The 20,158-nt window shown below is 38.9% G+C and overlaps 2 protein-coding genes across 4 annotated transcripts; both read right to left on the bottom strand.

Moving 5' to 3' along the window:
• Positions 1 to 60: 60 nt before the first annotated feature.
• LOC111453626 (RPM1-interacting protein 4-like) lies at positions 61 to 1,897 on the bottom strand. Its single transcript, XM_023094796.1, has 3 exons — positions 1,817 to 1,897; positions 1,227 to 1,406; positions 61 to 462 (listed from the first exon to the last, which is right to left on the bottom strand). The coding sequence occupies exons 1-3, from the start codon at positions 1,889 to 1,891 to the stop codon at positions 430 to 432; spliced, it is 288 nt and encodes a 95-aa protein (XP_022950564.1). The 5' UTR covers positions 1,892 to 1,897; the 3' UTR covers positions 61 to 429.
• Positions 1,898 to 3,482: 1,585 nt separating this feature from the next.
• Positions 3,483 to 20,068, bottom strand: LOC111442830 (E3 ubiquitin-protein ligase UPL1-like). Of its 3 annotated transcripts, none has more exons than XM_023080387.1 (17): positions 19,905 to 20,068; positions 19,628 to 19,730; positions 17,743 to 17,838; positions 17,455 to 17,661; positions 9,249 to 17,222; positions 8,846 to 9,163; positions 8,073 to 8,274; positions 7,718 to 7,998; positions 7,264 to 7,547; positions 5,725 to 6,844; positions 5,491 to 5,637; positions 5,338 to 5,418; positions 4,996 to 5,221; positions 4,773 to 4,912; positions 4,342 to 4,448; positions 3,989 to 4,168; positions 3,483 to 3,918 (listed from the first exon to the last, which is right to left on the bottom strand). In XM_023080387.1, the coding sequence occupies exons 2-16, from the start codon at positions 19,658 to 19,660 to the stop codon at positions 4,066 to 4,068; spliced, it is 11,319 nt and encodes a 3,772-aa protein (XP_022936155.1). In that variant the 5' UTR covers positions 19,661 to 19,730; positions 19,905 to 20,068; the 3' UTR covers positions 3,483 to 3,918; positions 3,989 to 4,065. The 3 variants fall into 3 exon arrangements, with proteins under 3 accessions (XP_022936155.1, XP_022936147.1, XP_022936162.1); XM_023080379.1 differs by having other exon boundaries at positions 4,015 to 4,168; XM_023080394.1 differs by having other exon boundaries at positions 4,015 to 4,168; positions 9,249 to 17,219.
• Positions 20,069 to 20,158: the final 90 nt, after the last annotated feature.

Raw genomic sequence — 20,158 nt, 5'->3', positions numbered from 1 at the left:
CGTATTATTCTTTCTTCCAATGTTTGCCAACATTTTCAACATAAATATTATGCTCCATGCTTAGAAAGCAAGAGAATATTATGCTCCATGAGGCATGGACTTTCTCTAAAGGGTTGTTTTCGAGTAATCGAACATCTTCTACAGGGGAAAATGAAAATGGAAAGAGAGAAAGAAACCATTTAACAAACAATATTAGAGATTCAATATCAGATCTAAGCAGCAACATGCTTTCTTAAAAAAAACAACAAAAAAGAAGTAGAAACAAATTAGATAGCACAGGTCAGCTTCTACCAACACTTCACAGCACCACAAATAAAGCACGTAAAATTCTTCAACTTTTTTGCTCCATGAATGAAGACTAAGAAGCGAAATAGTATAGCAGGCTGACCGCAATCGAAAACCAGTGGAGACGATCACAGAGCAACACGGTTACGGGCTCTGAATGCAGCAGAACCATTTTTTCTGGAACAGCAGAAAAATCATCAACGTGAGGGGAAGGTGTAACAGCTCATAAAGAAATGGTACCAATGAGATATAGCCAAAATAAATCCATATCTTCCCATTTTTAACTCATTGTTAGTTGATTAGGATAAATAAATAAATAGGACTTGAGCTTCACTCCATAGTCCAAAATCTATTGCATTTCAATGAAAAATGAACACATTTTGATAATTAATGCATTTTCAAGACTAAACAAGCACAAAACTCTAGTTAATTGGAGATATCAATTATAAGATAATTCTTAGAACAAAAGTACCCATTTTAATGGAAAGCAAAGAACTGGAATAACAATGAAATATGAATGATAGGAAACTACAAAAAATGACTGTAAGAGCTCAAGCTTGGCTAGCAGATATTGTCCACTTTGACCCGTTATGTATTGCCGTCAACCTCATGTTTTAAAACGCATCTATTAGGGAGAGGTTTTTACACTGTTATAAGCACTTTGTTCCCCTCTCCAATCGATGTGGGATCTCACAATGGCTCCCCCAAGTGTTAGTGATACTAAGAACCTCCCCTCATGAGCAATCTCACTCAAGTCTAAACCAACTACAAAGTGCCTCCATCTCTTCCCATTCTCTCTACTCATATCTAATTCTTAGCGACCATTATATCCTTGTCATTCTAATAATATATATTACCATAATGGCACATTGAAGTGCATGAACAAGCGGTAAATCGCGCAACAAACAATTATACATAAAGATGCGTTCAAAACATCTTACAGCCTGAGGTTTGGCAGGATCAGCTGCAGGTTTTGCCTTCGGCGCGTTTCCAGGTGATTCAGGTTGGCCACCGGATTTCTTCTCATCTCTTGCCTTATTAAAGATCACAGTGAAGCCCTCTGCTGAAGCAGGATTATTAACATCCCATTCACCAAACTTAGGTAGTGGCTGACCCTTCTCCTGTTAAAATAAGCATACATGTGTCTATAATCCATCATTAATAGCAACAATCAGAAGTTAGGGTTCAAAACATTGTTTATCAATCAGAACAGAGTCAAGTAATACACATAGTGGATCAAGTTCCATGAATCAATTGGTAAGAAAAAACCCGATGAACATGATAATATAGAGTCCAGCAGATGATAAGATCAGACGAGAAACAAATTCAATTCAAAGAAAAAAACATAATGGGGAAGAAAAGGTAGGCATGAGAAGCATCGCCAAATCTCCAAGAATCAAAAATGGGAAAAATCAAGAAGGCATTAGAAGAAAAATCCAAGACAGATAAGTAAATTCAAGAAGGGGAAGTAAATCGGATGGAATAAAATGGAATCGTGATCAATGGAGAAGGGAAAGAGGAATGATCGTACCGACATGAATTCAAGAAAGTGGGGAAAAGGAGAAGACCAAAAGATCGGACGTTTTAGGAAAGGTAGTAAGCTCATTATATGTTCAGAGTTTATGATTGTATTGATATTTATTTATTTATTTATTAATTTTTATTGGGATAATAAAATACTTTTTTTTTTTTTTTTTTTAAGTTCTATTGCCTTTTTAATTTATAAATTTACTTCCATCTATTTTTAGAAGAATGGTGTCAACTATTTCTTCATAAATTAAAATTATTATTATTATTATTATCATCCAATAATTTCACATGGTACACAAACATATTCTCGTGATGAATATTGGTAGGTAAATATTATATACTCATCCATAAACCTTTTGGTTTTCGAACAAAATCACTGAACACTCTTAAATCTAATAAATCTTTTTTACAAGCAATCCATTCACACAATGGAGCATGCTTTATTATTGACATATCACAATTTACGATGTGTTTGTGTCTTTGAGAAAGCTATCGAAGATGATGAGTAGTTTAAGTGAGGGGAGAGTGTCACAACCATACTAAGAGACTCTAGTTTGTGACTTATACGTGTGGATAGATAAAACAACAACATGCAAGTTGCGCTTATCTAGCCAAATGAGGGCAATTACATATAAGTGTCGTAATGCAATCGAGAAGGACGATACATTAACCAACACATCAAGAAGTATGCATTAAAGTCAAGTTGAGACAAGGAATATTGGAGGCAAAAGGTTGTTATTAGTGTCATAGACACTTGAAAAGGATAGGGTAGGGTCCCAGATCATAACCTCAAAAGTCAGGGTTCTGTGTGAGTTTTAACATCGGCTCTAGAGTTAGTTATGTCTATATATGAAAGATGAAAACTTGTCAAATTTCGTGTCTATTAAACAATTGATGGACGCTCCACACGGTCGTCTGAGTACTCGCCCTAAAATATACCGAAAGGATAATAGGAGTTTGTCGCTAGATATTTGACCAAATAGGATCGTCCAAATCCTATAGAACCTATCACCAGAATATCCTTAAAGGGAATAGGGTTGGATTTTGTGAATAAGTGATTGTGAATAAGTGATTGTCTAGTATATGAGGCTACTCTCCATCATGGTATCTAGAAATAACTCGACATGAACAAAAGAGAATTCATGCTTCGATAGTACCCAAATGAATGGATGTCTGAATGTCCTAACAATAAAGTTGATTCATGAATCAATTCTCGAACCGAGCAAACAACAAATGTCAATGACATCCTAAGACTTGAAATGTCATGAAGTGGAGACGCAAGATTACATTTAAAAGACATTGGCCTAACTAAGTAGAGACAAGTCAAATAAAGTTGCAAGAAAGTGAACATGCTGTTCGACAAACAAAGGAAAACATTGCCTAAGTCCAACAAAGCTGCAAATTTGGACAAGAAATAGTAATGGAACTTAAATTCTCCTTGAGACTTGTTAGGATTGCGTTAAAACCACGACCCATCAAACATAACCTATATGGTTGTTTCAACCTCACCTTCACAGTTTGATTGAATTAAGAAACTCACTGTCCAGAATCAGACGCAAGATTTGAGTACCAAATTACTCAAACAATGCCACCCAACAAATAGAGGAAAATACGCTTGAAATATTAAATAATCATAAAGAATAATAAGAATAAGAATAAAACCAGAATATGAAAAATCCATTCAGTGTTTTATTACCAACCTCAAAGTTAATTACAGAAACATAAAACACAGACTCCTTAAACGCAGATTGTTGGCTGCAAAAGGAGTGAGTGAACTGAATTGAACTACCAAGGCCAACGAAAAGACTCATTATAGACAATGGAATTTGGCTCATTTTTGTGTCAACTTCTTCTGTATTCATTCTCTAACCCATAGAACTCCTTTCAATGCTCTGAGCATTCTAACCAAAAGAATTACCTTTTTTCTCAAACCAATTGGTTACCTTTGAAGGAGCACATCACAGTCTTCAAAAACACAGTAATCTGCTCCCTCAAAGGTCATCGTCTTAATAAAAAGTAGCTTCGTTTTTCATTTTTATTTTTCAGTACCCACTCCTCGTCCCCGCCCTTCTTCGATCTTGTATTTGCAGCTTCTGTCTTCATCTGGTGGAGTCGAATACCAAACGTCAGTAGTATTACAACAGATAAAACCAGACATATAATGAAAACAAACCTTGAGAGTGGGGATTTAGAACTAACATGTACATGGAAATTTCAAAGCATTTCTTGATTTGCAAATCAAAATCTGGCTCAACCAAAGCCGAATCCTTCACTGGCTTCATGAATGGCAAGCAGCAAGCGTTCTTGAAGCTGCTCCTTTGATGAGTACTCAGGAAGATCTAGTTGATTAAAGCTGAAAAAAAAGATGTGAGAATCATATTCGTTCAAGCTGGGAGAAAAGAATAGTTCCCAGAAGGTTATATGCCCAAAAAGAAAAAAAAATAGCTATACTTGATTCTAGGCTCTCTGCTCATAACAATAATGAATAGATAAAAATTAAGATAGAACGGCATTTAGATTCCCAACCATGTATGTGCTGATGGCAGCCTGTCAGGAGCTCCATACGCCTTGTGAATCTGAAACCTCTGAGGTCCAGAGATACCTTGCAAAGCTTTAAAACCCTCCAGTGGGACCTGAAAATCACAAATGAATGGTGACTCGAAGAAAACCGTAGAGACTTCGTATTCCTATTTCAGGATTACACAAAATTCCTTGGATCAGCGTGCTGCGGAAATATTTGTGTCTGTGCATGTGCCAACCCACCACGTGAATTAAATTAAGAAGACAAACATATATCTAGTCTCGTCAATCATTTCAAACATCCAAGGAAAGGGTAATATCTCAAGCATAAGACGGGAGAAAGAACACGAAGGACACACTAAAAATGTTGATGACATCATATAAACGATAAATAGTAGATGCAAACAGGCGTATGCAACATTCTATTTTCTTACTACCTTTGATGTTCCAGTCACAAACTGCAGCAATCTTGCCATGTCCTCCTTACTAAAAGATTTAACCACCTCCCAAAACCACTGCACAACACTTGATGCAGCTGTGTATCCAGTATACTCGGTGTTCACCTTCAAATCATCCACTGGAAAGACAATAAGAAGTTAAAACCTCAGAAAATAACCCGAAGCACCAGATACCATGATTATTTTGCATGAGAGAACTCACAATCAATTTCTGGAAGTCCACTGATGAGTAGCTCAAGCTCTTTGTCGTTAAAAATAGAAATAAGCTCTCGAGGCACCAGTTCGTTGAAACCATCTAGAAATGAGTTAATTTGGGGGCGGATAGCATTGGTTAAAATATGATCAGCAACCAGGTCTACATATTCATGCTTAGTTTCTTCAGTAACCCTTATATTTCTTCCTCCAGGCTTAAGCTCAAAATCAGTGACCTATAAAATGGAAAGAAGATCATAAAGACTACAAAAATAGTAGAAGAGTTCATTCGCAAAAGCTTTTACTACACACAAAAACAGGCTTGACAGATGCCCAAATTTTGGATTATGACCTCATTTTTCTCATAAAGAATGTGCTTCTCCTCATCTGCGTCCATGCTAAATGAAAGATCAGGAATGTCACTCACATCGTTCTGACAGAGAGATCCAAAAGTTAGGATATAAAACTAAGTTAATAATCATATTAAATACAGAAAATCACTAACCTCCAACATCCACTTCAAGTTTTTATAATAATCAGGATCGACAGCTTCTATATCATGGTAAGTCACCTTAACCCCAAGTATGTGCTTGTAAAACGATCTTGTGAAATAAACATCCAAAAGTTGTCCATCATACAGAGCCTTGGCAACCTATATAGAATTCAAAATATAATAAATCAGATTGAAACATCTAGCGAATCCTTAGCAATGATCAGAACACCAGTTTTAGTTAATTACCACGCGGCCAACAAACTTAAAGTAGGAAAGGTGTTCTGTTTGGTAGACAGAATTTGGATTTGGCTGAAAAGTTGCATTATTTCCAACTGTGGTGAATAGCAAGGCTCCCTTGTCAAATATGACCCTCGAGAGTAACTGATACCATTCTCTTGTTAGGCCACCAGCATCAATACCCTCTTCACCTTGAAACTGCACATTCAATCGTCCTCTCAAGTCTTGAGTTGGCCGCATACGCAATTGATTGTATGAATCCTCCAAAACATAGGCCCGACGAACACTAATCCGCAATTGACCAGAAATATGTTGCTCATTCTGTTGCCTGATTCTTGAACGGAAATAAGCTCTCTTATTATCAAAATCAATAAGCCTAGGAGCTTTCAACAATATTGAAAGTGATTTCTCCAATAACCCAGGGTTTTGTCTGATGAAAGCATTCAAAAGACGGCGATGCCTCTCAGCAAACCTTGTAAACATAACAACGCCATCAGACTTTTTCTGATAATCAGTACCCTTGGTGCTTAATGTGTCTGAACTGCCAGCAGACTCTTTGACCTCTCTGGCAGTAATACTGGCATGATCTTGTTGCAAAATAGACAGATTTTCCTGAAGCTTTTCGGACAAAACAAAGAATGCCTCAATAAATGGCAGGAGTCTCTGACCTCCAGGAGGTAGAGGAGAGGAAGAGATGGTGCCCTGAAGTTGCTCCCCAACATTAATTGGTGCTGTGGAAGAGGAGCTCTGCGATAGTTGAGTCTCAGTCACACTTATACAATCACTTAGTGCTTGCCACAATGGCTCTAGTGCCACATTCAAGCTCCACATGATAGCTTGCTCCTCTAATTCACTATCACACTCTGAACTTTTGGCTTCCCCCGCACTAGGGGAAATAAGTGAACTAAGAGCCTGCAAAACACGTACAATTGCTGCCCCAGCCATTGAGCTAGCACTTAAACCTAACATGTTTGTATTCTTCAAGGTAACAAGCTCGCTGATAGCAGAGCTGCTCAATCCATTAGCTAATTCTGAGAGGTTTGACATGAAGAATTTTCGATGGGGTGCTGCAACCGAGGACAACTTCTTCAGTACCTCACCAGCTAGCGCATATACTTTATCAGAAAGCCTAAACACCAGTTAATGAACAAATTTAGTTTCTTCAAGTGAAAGAAAAAGTATATATGGAAGAGAAGAAAAAGAGCCTTTAAATGGGTTAAGGGTGAGTTTGACATGACTTTTGGGGGAGTGAAAAGTGCTTCTTGATGATTAAAACCATTTTCAAATTTGTATGGAGTTAAAGTTGCATAAATAATTACTTTTCAAAATACTAACACACTTAAAATGATTTTAAAAATCACTTATTTAGTGCTTCTTTCTAACGTTCTTGTAGAAGAACTATTTCACTTAAAAACACTTTCTCAAAAGTTATTCCAACCCGAAGCCACTGCATAAGGCAAAAAGGAACCAACAACTAATTTGTTATCATCATAAAGCCAATAGGATAAAGCAGACAACTTAAAAGACGTCAAATTAGAAGAAGAATACCCCTCACAGCCAAGAAGTGCGCATAAATTGCACAAAACAGACTCTGGCAGTTGCAAGAAGATATTACGTATGTCATGACTCCTTTTTCCACCTGATGTTGACCCAGCAGCATCACTATTTTCTTGTTTTGATTCTGCCTCCGGCAAAGCAGGATCCTTTGAAACACCACCACTACCTTCATTAACAGGCAAAATGAGGGGATTTCCTGTTCCCTGTTCAGAACGGGACTGATACTCCAGTTTTGATGATGCAGTATATACAACTACTTGAAGAAGGCTCATGACCTGTAACATACAGATTTTTTTATTAAAAAATGGGGAAAAGGAAAAGGCTAAATGTTAAACCATAATAATACCCAAAATCTGCAGAGACACATGCACCATTACGCTAAGAAAAATATTGAGTTCAAGCGATTGCCACCAAGGCTGCTCTCTTTTCAAACAGCTATATATACCTGTTCAAGATGCACAACACTACGCAAAAAGAGTGGCCGATTCAAAAGCTTCAGAAACAGAACTAAAGGAACATTTCCGGCCTGACAGTTTTTCATGTTGCTTGATGGAAGCCCTTCCACAACTTTCTCCTTGCCCTTCTTATTTTCCATGCATGTAGAACTCAAATCCTCAGGGACATTCTCCAAGTCGAAGTAGAACAACATATTGGCAACAGCAGAATGATTTGTGGCCAAATAAGTTAGAATCTCAAGAATACGATGCAACACCAGAGGAGGAAGACCTGTTGAGATACATAAAAAGAGTAAATATGGTAATGACAAAATGAGACAAAAAAATGAGTGAAGAAAGCACTACCATCCAGCAACTGCGATCTTCCGTAAACAACATTTGACTGACAACCATAAAGCCTATGAGAATTGATTGTTGCAACTCCACCCGCGGAACCTTCAGCCTCCGACTTGATCATATCTAGTAAGAGATAAACTAGAATTGCCCTTGTAACACTATGTGCACAAAGGTTAAACAAAAGCCTCTGCAATAGACCTTTTCCAAGGGGCTGGACAGCATAGAAAAGAACAAATACCACATTAGGTGGAGAACATAAGCAGAAAACTTTAATTTCACTTCTCCGCATACTTGAAGGTACAATTTTAAACATGGCTACCTCATTAAAAGGTACAATTTTAAACATGGCTACCTCATTAAAAGGTAAAGATCCACTTTCTTCAAGTGAGAGGACTTATCCAATAGGAAACATAACCAAATATTTTTTTAATGGAAAATCATTTAAATTTATCATATAAAAAGAACCCAATGGTAAGAGCAAATTTCTAATTAATTAATCATATAAAAGGAAACTGAAAATACTTGCATAATTTTATAACAATACAACATCAATTTGTAATTTTCTCTCAGTTCATTAAAAAGATAACTGATGAAATATTTAAATCTAAGGATCAGCCTCTTGTATACACTAAAATTATATTTGCAGATATCAGCTTGGGCTCTGCTAAGAGAACACTCATAACTGCAAATATCTGCCAGTAACTATAAAATGTAATTCCAGTTCTCAAATCATCCAATGGGTAAAAATCACTCAATTCATCATAACATATGTATTGAATTACCTGAGCTAATCTTAGAAGTCGTATTAAAGCTTTTAACGATTTTCCATCCAGAAGTGGTTCGCCTTCAATTTCTTTAATCTTCAGGCTATCTGCAATGGCAGAAGCTGCTCTACGACCAATTGTAACTCCAACACCCCTATCCATCACTGTCTGCCTATCAAAACCCAGGCCATTCCTTCGATTGCCCAGTCTATGGCTGTTACCAAAGAGACTACGAGCCTGATAGTGACTCATTGCTCGATCTCTAAGCATTTGAGCTTCAGCTAGCAATGAAGAAGGGAGTGCCGACAAAACTGCCTCTGAGGAAGTCAACAGAACCTGAACACGAGAAAAAAAAATGGTCAAACTTCAAAACAGAAACAGATTGAGAAATGAACACCGAGATAAAGTTCGAGATGCAAACTTCTTCACGCAAATCAGCAGGAAATGTAGCAATGATCGAAGCATTATCCATATCAACTGGTTGCCCTTCTGCCTGCAGAGCAACCCTCTGTGCTCTCTGCTGAGCCAAAACTTCTGCTTGGATATCAGGAGGAAGTGCAGCTAAGAATTCAGGATCAATATCATCTGCTGAGGGTGGTGCATATGTAGGAGGTTGGACGGGTTGAGCTTGCTGTGAGGCAAGAACTTCTGCACGTAAATCCTCAGGCAGTGCCTCCAAAAATGTAGGATCTATAGCATTAGCACCAGAGGCTTCATTACTCATACTACTTTGATCAGCCTGATTAATATCAGGAGCAACCAGGACATTTTGCTCTGAAGTTAACCCACCTCTACCATCCTCAGATGTCAGAATAGGTTGCTCAGTTAGAATTTCTTCAGCGTCATTATCATTCATCTCAACATCAACACTTGCACCAGCAGATGAGACCTGGCAATCACCAAGATTGGGCGTCTCTAATCCAAAATTGGACACTGCATGATTCCCAGCCTCAGCATCCATTTCAGAAGATCCAGGACAGTTTACAGCTTGAGATGGCATTTCATCTGCAGGCACTTCAGAAGTTCCATCACAATGCAGGTTGTCAAACTGAGGTAATGTCTCAGTCTGCCCACCAGGAGCACCATTTTGTTCTCCCATATCCATCCTATCATGTTCACTCAATGTAATATCCAGTGCATGAGGTTGAATAGACATAGGTTCATGCTCCTGCACGTTTTCCACAGCTTCTTCAGTAACAGATACTGAATTGACTTGTTGAGAGATGGCACTATCAATAGTTACATTAGTTTCATGGTGGGAGGCTTCAACAGAGTTATCTTGATTCTGGTTTTCGTTCTGTTGACTGCTAGCATTACCAGATTCCGCTACCACTTGATTGTCATTGGATGCAAGGGTATCCAGTGGTTTATCCTGAACTCCCGAATCTTGATGTGGTACTTCAGCAGGTTGAAGACCATGCATATGAGATATAAACAGTTCCTCTACAGCCTGAGCAACTGCAGAAGCCTGTGTACCTCCTTGAGGTTGACCATCATCAGTCCAACGACCATCACCTGGCCCTCTTCTTCCAGCTAACGGTAATGAGTCTATACCAATAGGATAGTCAGCCAAGGGAGGTGGAGCTGTACCACCAAATCGGTCACCAAATAAATTATTTGCCATATGGTCGTATGGAAAAACAGGAGCATCAAAGACATAAAAGTTGGCTGTATCATAGCTCCCAGCTGATAAAGTATCCAAATCCCGAGATGAATTACCAGTAGATGACCATATCGAGACCATATCTCCTGACTGGGATGGCCTTAGAAGAAGGGGATGCTGAAAACCATTTACTTCAACAACAGAACGCTCAAAGGAGGACCTACCAGTCTGACGGCGGCGCTCAAAGCCTAAAGGCCTCCGAAGGCCGAAAAGGTCATCAACATTAACCCCTTCAAAAGGTTCAGCAGCAACATCAACGAGCCCACTCGCACCTCCTGGCTGCCCAAGTACCTGCAGATGATCCAATCCATCAAGAGCCTCTCTCCATCTGACCTCAATGACTCTATTCTCATGAAAATCATCATCCTCTTCATCTACCATTTCATCATTGTAGTCATCTCCCAATCCAGTATCATCATGGTCTTCCACATCAGTATCTGCGAGGGACATCATTCCACCACCATCATCAGCTATATCCTCATCCTCATCCTCCCCATCATCGTCGTCGTCATCATCGTCTTCTGCATCATCGCCCACATCATCATCTTCATCGCCCATCTCCTCATCTGCTCTATTCTCTACACGGAAGGTCATCTCAATTTGGTCAGAATTGTGCAAGACACCAGCTTCTTCCATCTCCTCACGCATAAACTCCATCCCTAGCTCCATATGTGGGTTTGCAGCCATTGTCCCTTCCACTTCTAATCTCATTTCCTGCTCAATGGATTGATTTGGTTGCGTGTGAACATTGCTATCATTTTGAGTAGTAGTAAATTCTTGCTGATTATTGCCAGCTGCCTCTCTGACTAACTGTTGACTGCCAGCATTCTGATTTTGCCCAACAGTCTCATCTGTTGAGACTGCATTTGTCTGATCATCTAGACTTTCATTTAACCCTGAAGATTTCTTTTTCACCAACCCATCAGACTTCATTACTTGCTCACTAACATTGGCAGCCCTTGTCAGGCTTTCTAGAGCCTTCAATATGAGGTTAACAATTTTAGGAGCATCAGGGTGGTCCAGATCAATCACTTGTAAAATATTAGTCAGACATTGAACCAGTCCACCATCTATCATGCTTTTTGCAATGTCGGGTGAGCAGCCTGAACCTGGCAAGTTACTCGAAGACGAATTTTTGGATAGTATAGAATATGCCAAATTTGAAAAAGCAAAAATCCTCTTATCCGGCAAGATAGAGTTCTTATTTGAGTTGCTCTCTGAATTGAAAAACAAAGACAATGCTTTCACAAGCTCATTAATTACTCGTCTACGCCCTTCACTAGAACGGCCACAAAGAACCACCAGAAAATAAGAAGCTTTTTCAGAAAACTTGTCTCTCCATTCATCAGGCCCGGCAGATTTATCAATTGAAAGAGGAAGCAATCGTTGCAAAATATGATAAACAATCCCACCTTGCCCAACACTATCTAAATGATTACAGCCTCGAGGTTGACTCATTTCAGAATCACGTCTAAGAATGACCCCTACAGCATGTACATACATCAGAAGGATGTCACTCAATAATTTGAGAACAAAAGTCACTTTAGCCAGTCCAGTAGATTTTTCAGATTCATCCTCTATATTTTTTTTATCCACAACTTTTGATTTACCCTTTACCTTGGCATTAGGCTCATCTACCTCCATGGAACAGAAATTACTAACAGAATCCACTTTATTTTGCGTCAATGGGTACTTGAGAACAATTTCAATAAGTTGGTCAATCACTTGAGTAAGATTTGTCGGAATCTTCTTGTGATTTTTGGAGCATTTCCCAGATCCATCATGTATCTTATTTTCCGATATCTTTACACTTTCATTTGAAGGCAATACAACTTCCATTCCAGATACTTTGGTGGATCTCTCCTTCTCCTTTTCTTTCTCCTTTTCCTTTGATAACACAACAAAAGTACGGCCACCTGAGGTATCCAACTGACAAACTGCAGCTGAGGCTTTCATGAAAACCACAGGATCTCTAGAAATAACAGCTGCCATTGAAGTTAAGAAATTGCGAGCAGATGTACGCCCACCATGTCGGCTTCCACTCAATGTTTGTCGTATTTCCAATTCCATTGCTGTCTGAAGAGTCTGTGGGTCTTCAAGAAGATGTCGGACAATAGCAGAAGCCACAGTGTCATAACCAGGAAAGAAACAACATCTCGGAAGATTAAAGAGTTCAACCAAACCACCATTTTCAAGAAACTGCAAAGCAAGAGCGTGAATTTTTGTCAAGCGTGCACATAACTGTAGGACAGCCTGCATGATCACTCCGGGAACACGCTGTTTTATCAAGTCGCACACAAGTAACATTGCCTCGTTACATTCCTCGGCAGTTAAATAACCTGTAGGCTTTCCCAATACATTGTCAAATGCTGATCCAGATTCTTTTTTGTCAACATTTAAAGAAGTTTTATCATCTTCTCCGATGGACATAGGTGCTGACACAGGTGCTTGCCCACCTGATGCGTCAGGTGGAGACCCCACTGGAGAACCATCAGTATTTTCAGAAAGAAATTTGGGTCTGCACTGTAACATGCTGTCCAAGATTAGCAATAAAGCACTTACACATTTTGGCAACAAAACCTCAGCTGCAGTGGCATCTCTAGACTTGAAATTTGTCAGGATATCTATAACAGCACGAACGATACCCTCTTGTGCAGCAATTTTACGAGCATTTCCATCCTCAAAAAGAAGCAATGCAATAATATGCGACAACATGCCTAAAGCTCCATTATCCTTTGTAAAATCCATGGGGCAACACTTTAACTGCTGAATAAGATAAGACAACACTCTAGGGCGATCTTCACCCTTGTTCCTGTTGCAGAGAGTCACAAGCAAATCTGTCAATGTGAATGCCATTGTGTCACTACTCTGAAATAATCTCATTGAGGCAGCCAGAATATCATCAACAGGAGGTGCCTTTACATGCCCCTCATCTGATAATACATCCATAGACTTGTCACCATTATCCACTTTAGATGATTCTGATGAATTCCCCAGTGATAGTGCAAGTGCACGAGCAAGTTCATCATCCTCCTGGACAGGATCCTCAGCATGACTAAATAGCCACTCCATTGCCATCTCAACGCTATTTGTTTCCACCCTTCTCAATGCCTCCTCTGCTCTTGCCCTTGTAAAACCCATCTCAACAATAGTAGCAATAGTAGCTTCATCAGGTGGTGGGGGAACGAATCGTGGATTAGTTGTCCTAGCATTTACATTGCGATTTCGTTTAACATCTCCAACACCAGAATATATGTGTGTAACAAGAGAAACAATGGAAGCAACAAATGACGGATGACACTCCGGAAAATTGGGATGATTCCATACAGGAAGTAAAACATCAAGAACTTGGGCCTGCAGCATTCGAACAAAAACTTCAGGGTCCCTTGGCACAGGAAACAATCCAATCGACAGACCAACAGCCACTGGTTGAATGAGCTGTTGCACTTGGGATGCAGAATTTGGAGATAGAAGCAGCGTAGAACTAACAAAATACTCAAGCTCACGACAGTAACTCTGTATTGTATCAAATAGCCATGGACTATGAGACAAGTTGCTTTCTTCATTTGTCTTCTCATGATCAACTGCCGAATTTTGAACAGAATATGGTAGTGACCATAACAATTGACTCGTAGCCTCGAATGTTGTAATTAGCTCCTTGAAGGTACCATGTACATAGAAGTTATTGACCATAGCTGAATAACAAGTCCGCTTTCTGCCATCAAATGTAAGTGCTGCCATATCATCCACAACCTTTCCTAGATATCGACACTTCACTGGCAAGGAAACATCAAGCCCTAATGAAGTAGAATGCCCAGAGAAACTAAGAGCATCAAGAAATATTTTGGATAGAGCAGTTCCAAGAGATTTTGAAGCAGAACTTAATGATCCAGAGTCAACTCTACGACGGTTGGATGATGTAAATCCCTTGACGAGCGCTGTGAAGAAAGCACGCATGGTAGGAGCAAGCTTGTTCAAAATTTCAGAGACGAGAACCTCGGGGCTTTTCTTTTTCAACTCTGGAGCAGAGGATGTCTCAGAAATTCCAGCAGAAGCTTCTGAATCAATATTAAAAGGCTCTAGGTGTCGTCCAGTTCTTCCACCTCGTAAGCGCGTCAATCCATGTCGACTACGGCGGTGGAGACTTTCACTAGAGCGAACAACAGAGAGAAACTCACGCTCCCCACCCCACAAAGACTGAGAACCATTTCTAAGGGAAACTGGATTCATGTATCTCACCACTGGCATGTTTGCATCATCATCACTCTCTCTTCCAGCAGTATTTGAAGGAGTTGCATCCGAACTTTCTGGCTCTTGATCAGCACTTTTTTTATCATCTGTCTTCAAATGATTATCCAAAGAAATTTGCCAAATTATTTCCCTGTAAGTGCGTCCAAGATCTTTCAATATATCAGCATCTGCAGTTCCCAGTTCAGAAACCAAAGTTGTAGTCCCCTTCAACAAAAAGTTGCACAAACACAGAATACTTTCAAGACAGGAAAGATGTTTCAAACCCCTAGTTTGTTTCGAAGATTCTACAAGAGTAAACTGAGATCCTTCAACAGAAACCAAGAACTCGTTTGTTGATTTCAGGTGCTCTCTCAAAAATGCACATACTGCACGAGCAAGTGAAGCAGAGTGCTGAGGAGAGAAGTTTTTGAAGGCAACAGAGATGCTCTGACCAACTGACACAGATGGGGGCATCAAAGGCAAAGTAAATAACTGCAATACAGCTTCAATGCCCTTCTTCTCAACAAATATGCGACATGTGTCAGCATTTTGGAGAACTGTTTCAAGAAGACGAGCAGCATTGCTCACATAATCTGGAAGAAATGACTCTGGATTTGTCATAGATTGATCTAGAGATGGCTCAACACCACTCTGCTCCAAGTTTCCTACCTTGGCAATTCCCTTGTCATCTGAAAGGACAGATTTTCCTTCTTCAACATCAGTCTCCATGGGAACTGCAGTAGAAGTGCTTGACGGGTCAGTTGTTATACAGGAAGCATCAATGGAGGATCCAATTTTTACAATAGAATACAAGATTTCTATCAGCATATCCACTCCAGGACTACGCAGAGATGAAGCATGACGCATAAGTTCATCAAGCCCACTAGATAACGATCCTGAAGCATCACTTGTAAGGGCACGCAAGTAAGTCCTCGAAGTAAATATTTTCACAAAGCACCTTAAAGCATTGCGATCTCTGACAGCTTGAAGGCCATTGTTATTTAGGCATAAAGCATCAAGACACTGAGGAATGCATGTTATCGCTTCTGCAGAGCAGACAACACCATCCATTACAGCATCAAGGAAGGCAGCAGGAAGACCAGTAGCATCTAAGACAGAAAAACAAGTAGGATCTTTGTGAATTAAATCACTCATAACAGTGGCTGCAAGTGAAAACACCCCTCCACCAAAATCTTTGGCCCTTCTAAATATTATGCACAAACAATGAGGCAACAAGTTCTCCTCAGAACCATAAAAGCGGGAAATATTTCCAGGGGCATAAGTTCCAAGGGATATAGCACGAAGTAAAGCTTTCATCAGCAATCGTCGATGGTATGATAGCAAAGCTTCTGAATAGAAAGGCTGCAAGTCATCTAAGTCTGAGGAAGCAGCAATGGCAACTTGCCAATTCCTCCCACCATATTCAGAATCATCCCCCTGTTGCTTAGAACCATTCTCAACATGTGATACCTCAACCTTAAGGCGAGAAATAGTATCATCCAATCCCCCCAAGTCTCTAAATAATGCAGCAGCTGGATTGCTATAGTCCATAAAAACTTCTAAGATGTGCACAGCAGTGCTGACTAAATGCAAATGTTGAGGATTTGTATCTTTAAGGAGAGGTAGAAGAGTAGGAATAAATCCAGCTTCACGCATAGCTGAGCAACTTGATGATGATGAGACCAAAACAGTAACAAGTGACAACAGGGCCTCAGCAAAAAGTATCGACCACTTCATAGTATCTGTAATCACAGAATCAACAGCCTTCTGCATGAGGCTGGACAGGATGCCACGATGCCCACCGGAAGTCACTGCAGACAACACAGTTGGTTGGCGTGACCGGTCTTGACATAGTGCAACTAATGATAATAGACAAAGGATTCGTATTTTCACAGGAACCTCATCCTCATAGCTCAATAAGGCCACTAACTCATTTACAAACTCAGGCTCAGAGTTAAAAAAGGTAACTAAATCATCAGCATCACCACTTGCTTGAACAAGAACGATGAAGGCATACAAACGAATGCAGGTATACTGCTGCCGAGCAGATAGAGAATGAAATGCTCTTGCAAATCGCATCCTTGTCAGAAGAGAAAATCTCAAACTACTTGGCACATTGAACTCTGCAATTAGCTTACTTAGAAGTTCTAAATCAGTTTCTAGGCAGGAGCTCACATTTGGTAAGTGAATGATTTGCAGACCTTTGGGGGACTTTTCTGTGATTTCACTTTCAGATTCATTTAAAGCATAGAACTCAAAATGAAGAGTGCAACCCAACTCATGGGTAACCTGGCTGCAACCATTCTGTAAAGCGCATGCAATCAGTCCAAGACCTTCTTCCTTTCCTCCCCATCCTTGTGCAAGAGCAAATAACTTTGAGTTCAATGAAGCATCCCTAATGGAGTACTTCCCAACAGATTTCTTCAAAAAAGCAGCCAAAGTCTGGAGGCAGGCCTCAACTATATCGGCATCAATTGACGCTAGAAGACATGACAAATGCTGCTGCAATTAAAATGAACCAAAAACATTAATTTGTGAAATGCTAATAGCAAATAATGCTAACGTGAAGCTAATTGTAGACTATAAATCACTAGTTTTGCAGATGAACATGACGTGCCACACCTGAAGAATGAAATTATAAAAGTAAATTCAAAATACTAAGCAACTACCATCAATGGCCTATGAATACCAGGTCGTGTGAATATGGGAAAATACTACTGCAATAAAAACAAACCTCATAGGAGCTATAGAAGTGCTTATTAGTGCAATTCTCTAGAATTATTCTTATGACACGCAGAATCTGAAGAACAGCTTCTCTTGGAAATGGAGGATCGGAGCCCAAAAAGTTATCTTCAACCTGCAAATCCTTCCTTGACTTGATGTGCTTCTCAAAAAATGAATCAAAATGGTTAAAGAGGTCAACCCAATGATGGAAATCTCCCTGCATATAAAAAAAAACTCATATATATATAACTCTGTCTGGAATGATTAAAGCAAAATGATGATTCAGTTTCAGAGGCACCTTATCAAATTCCCAAACGAAACCTTTTAGAGGTTCTTCAATATTCTCAAGCGGAACACATGTGACATTATTGATGAACGATCTGATTTTTGGAGGCTGACAGACAAAAAAAAATATGTATGAGTTGCAATTCTCTTCCAAAGTTGAGAAACTAAATTTTGATTAAGAAAACAATTAAACAGTATATAATAAAAAAATGTTCAAAAGAAATCAAAACAAGTAAGAAATACATAAAAGAAAATTAAAATTTGGACCAATGGTAAACACCCAAACAATACCTAAAACTTACATTAGCAAGCAACTAATACAGCATAAGCTGACTTCATTCGTGGTCCCCAAATCAGTACTAGGACAAGGGTTATAAATCAGTCGGAAAATTTTGACAAACAATGCCATGCATAATGAGCTTATTATATTCATATAATCTATTAGAAACCTAGAGCTTTAATATAATAGCTGTCGCAGGGCTCTTCAGAACCTCAGATATCCACTGATAACTAAACTTACAAGGATTGGGTTAATAGCTTTTCACAATAAGTCCCATGCAAATATTTTTTAACTAGATTTTTTCTCTCGCTCTTCATAAGAAACTTCACAAAAATCATTGAAAAGGGAAAAGAACATCCTAAGGGCCCCAACCAGGAAACTACTTGACAAGCACCTTCAATCTTTGAGCATCAAGGTTGTAGTTACAAAAGAATTTAGAATGTAAGGTCCACCAAGAAGCCGTATTATGTAGAAACAGAAATTTGATGACTTGTTCAACCATTTTTTAAAAATGATAATACTACATGGATTGGAAAACGAAACCAACAGATAGTTCATACTGAAATTTCAAAGTCATAGATAGCAACTGTCGAGCCGATAACTCCACTAATCTTTGCCACAGTTCTAGACAATAATGCCCATCCAATCTCCTATAGACACACTAATAAAATTTCATCTGTTGTTTCATGTCATACACCATAGCCATTCATGATATCTAGAAAATTTCCTTTTTTTTTTATTTTATCCCTTCATTCCTTGCGCCTCAGAAATAAAACAACAATATAAAAATGAGAAATGAATCCATTAAGAATCATATTCCCGTGTAAACTCTTATTCAGCATGACAAGACAAAAATTAACATGAGATAGACATTCAAAGTTAAGCTGCATGTGATATCCTTATATAATCGAAGACACCCATGATTATGAGAGCTTTTTCTTCCATATGTACTAAAAAACTCAAATCATTTTTACATCTTGTCTATATCTTTTTCCCCTATTTTCCTTCTCTTCTTGACTCAATGTGCTTGAGAAGGTACTTCAAATAAAAATAAAAATGCATGCACACGCTCAGACATACAGGTATTAAAAAGGAGCGGAATATCCAATAGGAACAATGACCAGAAGCAAACTGATATGCAGTGTGACATCCCGAATAATAACACGAGACAGGCATATGTGATACCCTTAATCCATCCTAAATCAGGACGACGGCAGCTAACAAAAAGTGGCAACAGAGTTCCAAAAACCGTAGGAGAAAAGAAGAGATTTACAAATTCAGTAGACTTGTACAAGAAAAACTGAAAAAGACAATCCGGAAATCAGCTACTATAAGAGCAATTAAAATACAATCCATTCGAATTATGATAATGACCAAAAAGACACTCAACAAATTCAATCCAAATCATGTCTCTTCTTAGCACTCCAACCTAGCGAAAGTCGTATTACCAACTTAAAAGAAGCATGAAATCATTCACGAAGAGACAATCAAAACAAACACAATAAAGAAAATTTAATAAAAATAACGAAAACCCTAGACCGAAAAGTCTCATATTCGTGGAAAAGAAAAAGAGTATATAACAAAGCCATATGCGCGAGGATTCAATATTTCTATATACCACTTCCAGCGCCCTCCTCCTCTTCATCTTCATGTTGGCACTGAGAGCATTGCAGAAATTGAAAACCGCCTAAGATGACCGATCACTTCCCAGTAACCGAGAACTGATCGAACAACAAAAATCGAAATTAGAGTTTTGAAGGGAAAAATTGAGATAATCGAAGTGAATAGAATAAAATACTGAAGTAAAACGAGGAGTTTGAATCTAATTTCGCAATGATCAGATCGTAAAAACAATGAATTTGTGAAATAGAGAAGAATATATAAGGAATCTCCACCGGCAGAGTGAACAAATTCCAATCGCCTGCGACCACGATCAAGACCGACGGAGATCGGAGATAGAAAGGAGATAAAAAAGAGAGGAGGATGAGACGAAGAAGAAGAAGAAGAAATGAGAAATTCCAACTCAGAGGAAACTTGAGAGGAAACTTGAGGAGTGTTGATATATTAACAAGTAAGAGGTAGGGAAGAATTTTGCATCAAAAAAGGGGTAAAAAAATCAATTTTATTTATTATTTATTTTTTATCTTTA

Source organism: Cucurbita moschata, unplaced genomic scaffold, assembly GCF_002738365.1.
Source record: "Cucurbita moschata cultivar Rifu unplaced genomic scaffold, Cmos_1.0 Cmo_Scf00001, whole genome shotgun sequence".
NCBI classification, from domain to species: domain Eukaryota; kingdom Viridiplantae; phylum Streptophyta; class Magnoliopsida; order Cucurbitales; family Cucurbitaceae; genus Cucurbita; species Cucurbita moschata.
Note: the sequence above shows the minus strand (reverse complement) of the source record. Positions and strands in the feature narration are given on the sequence as shown.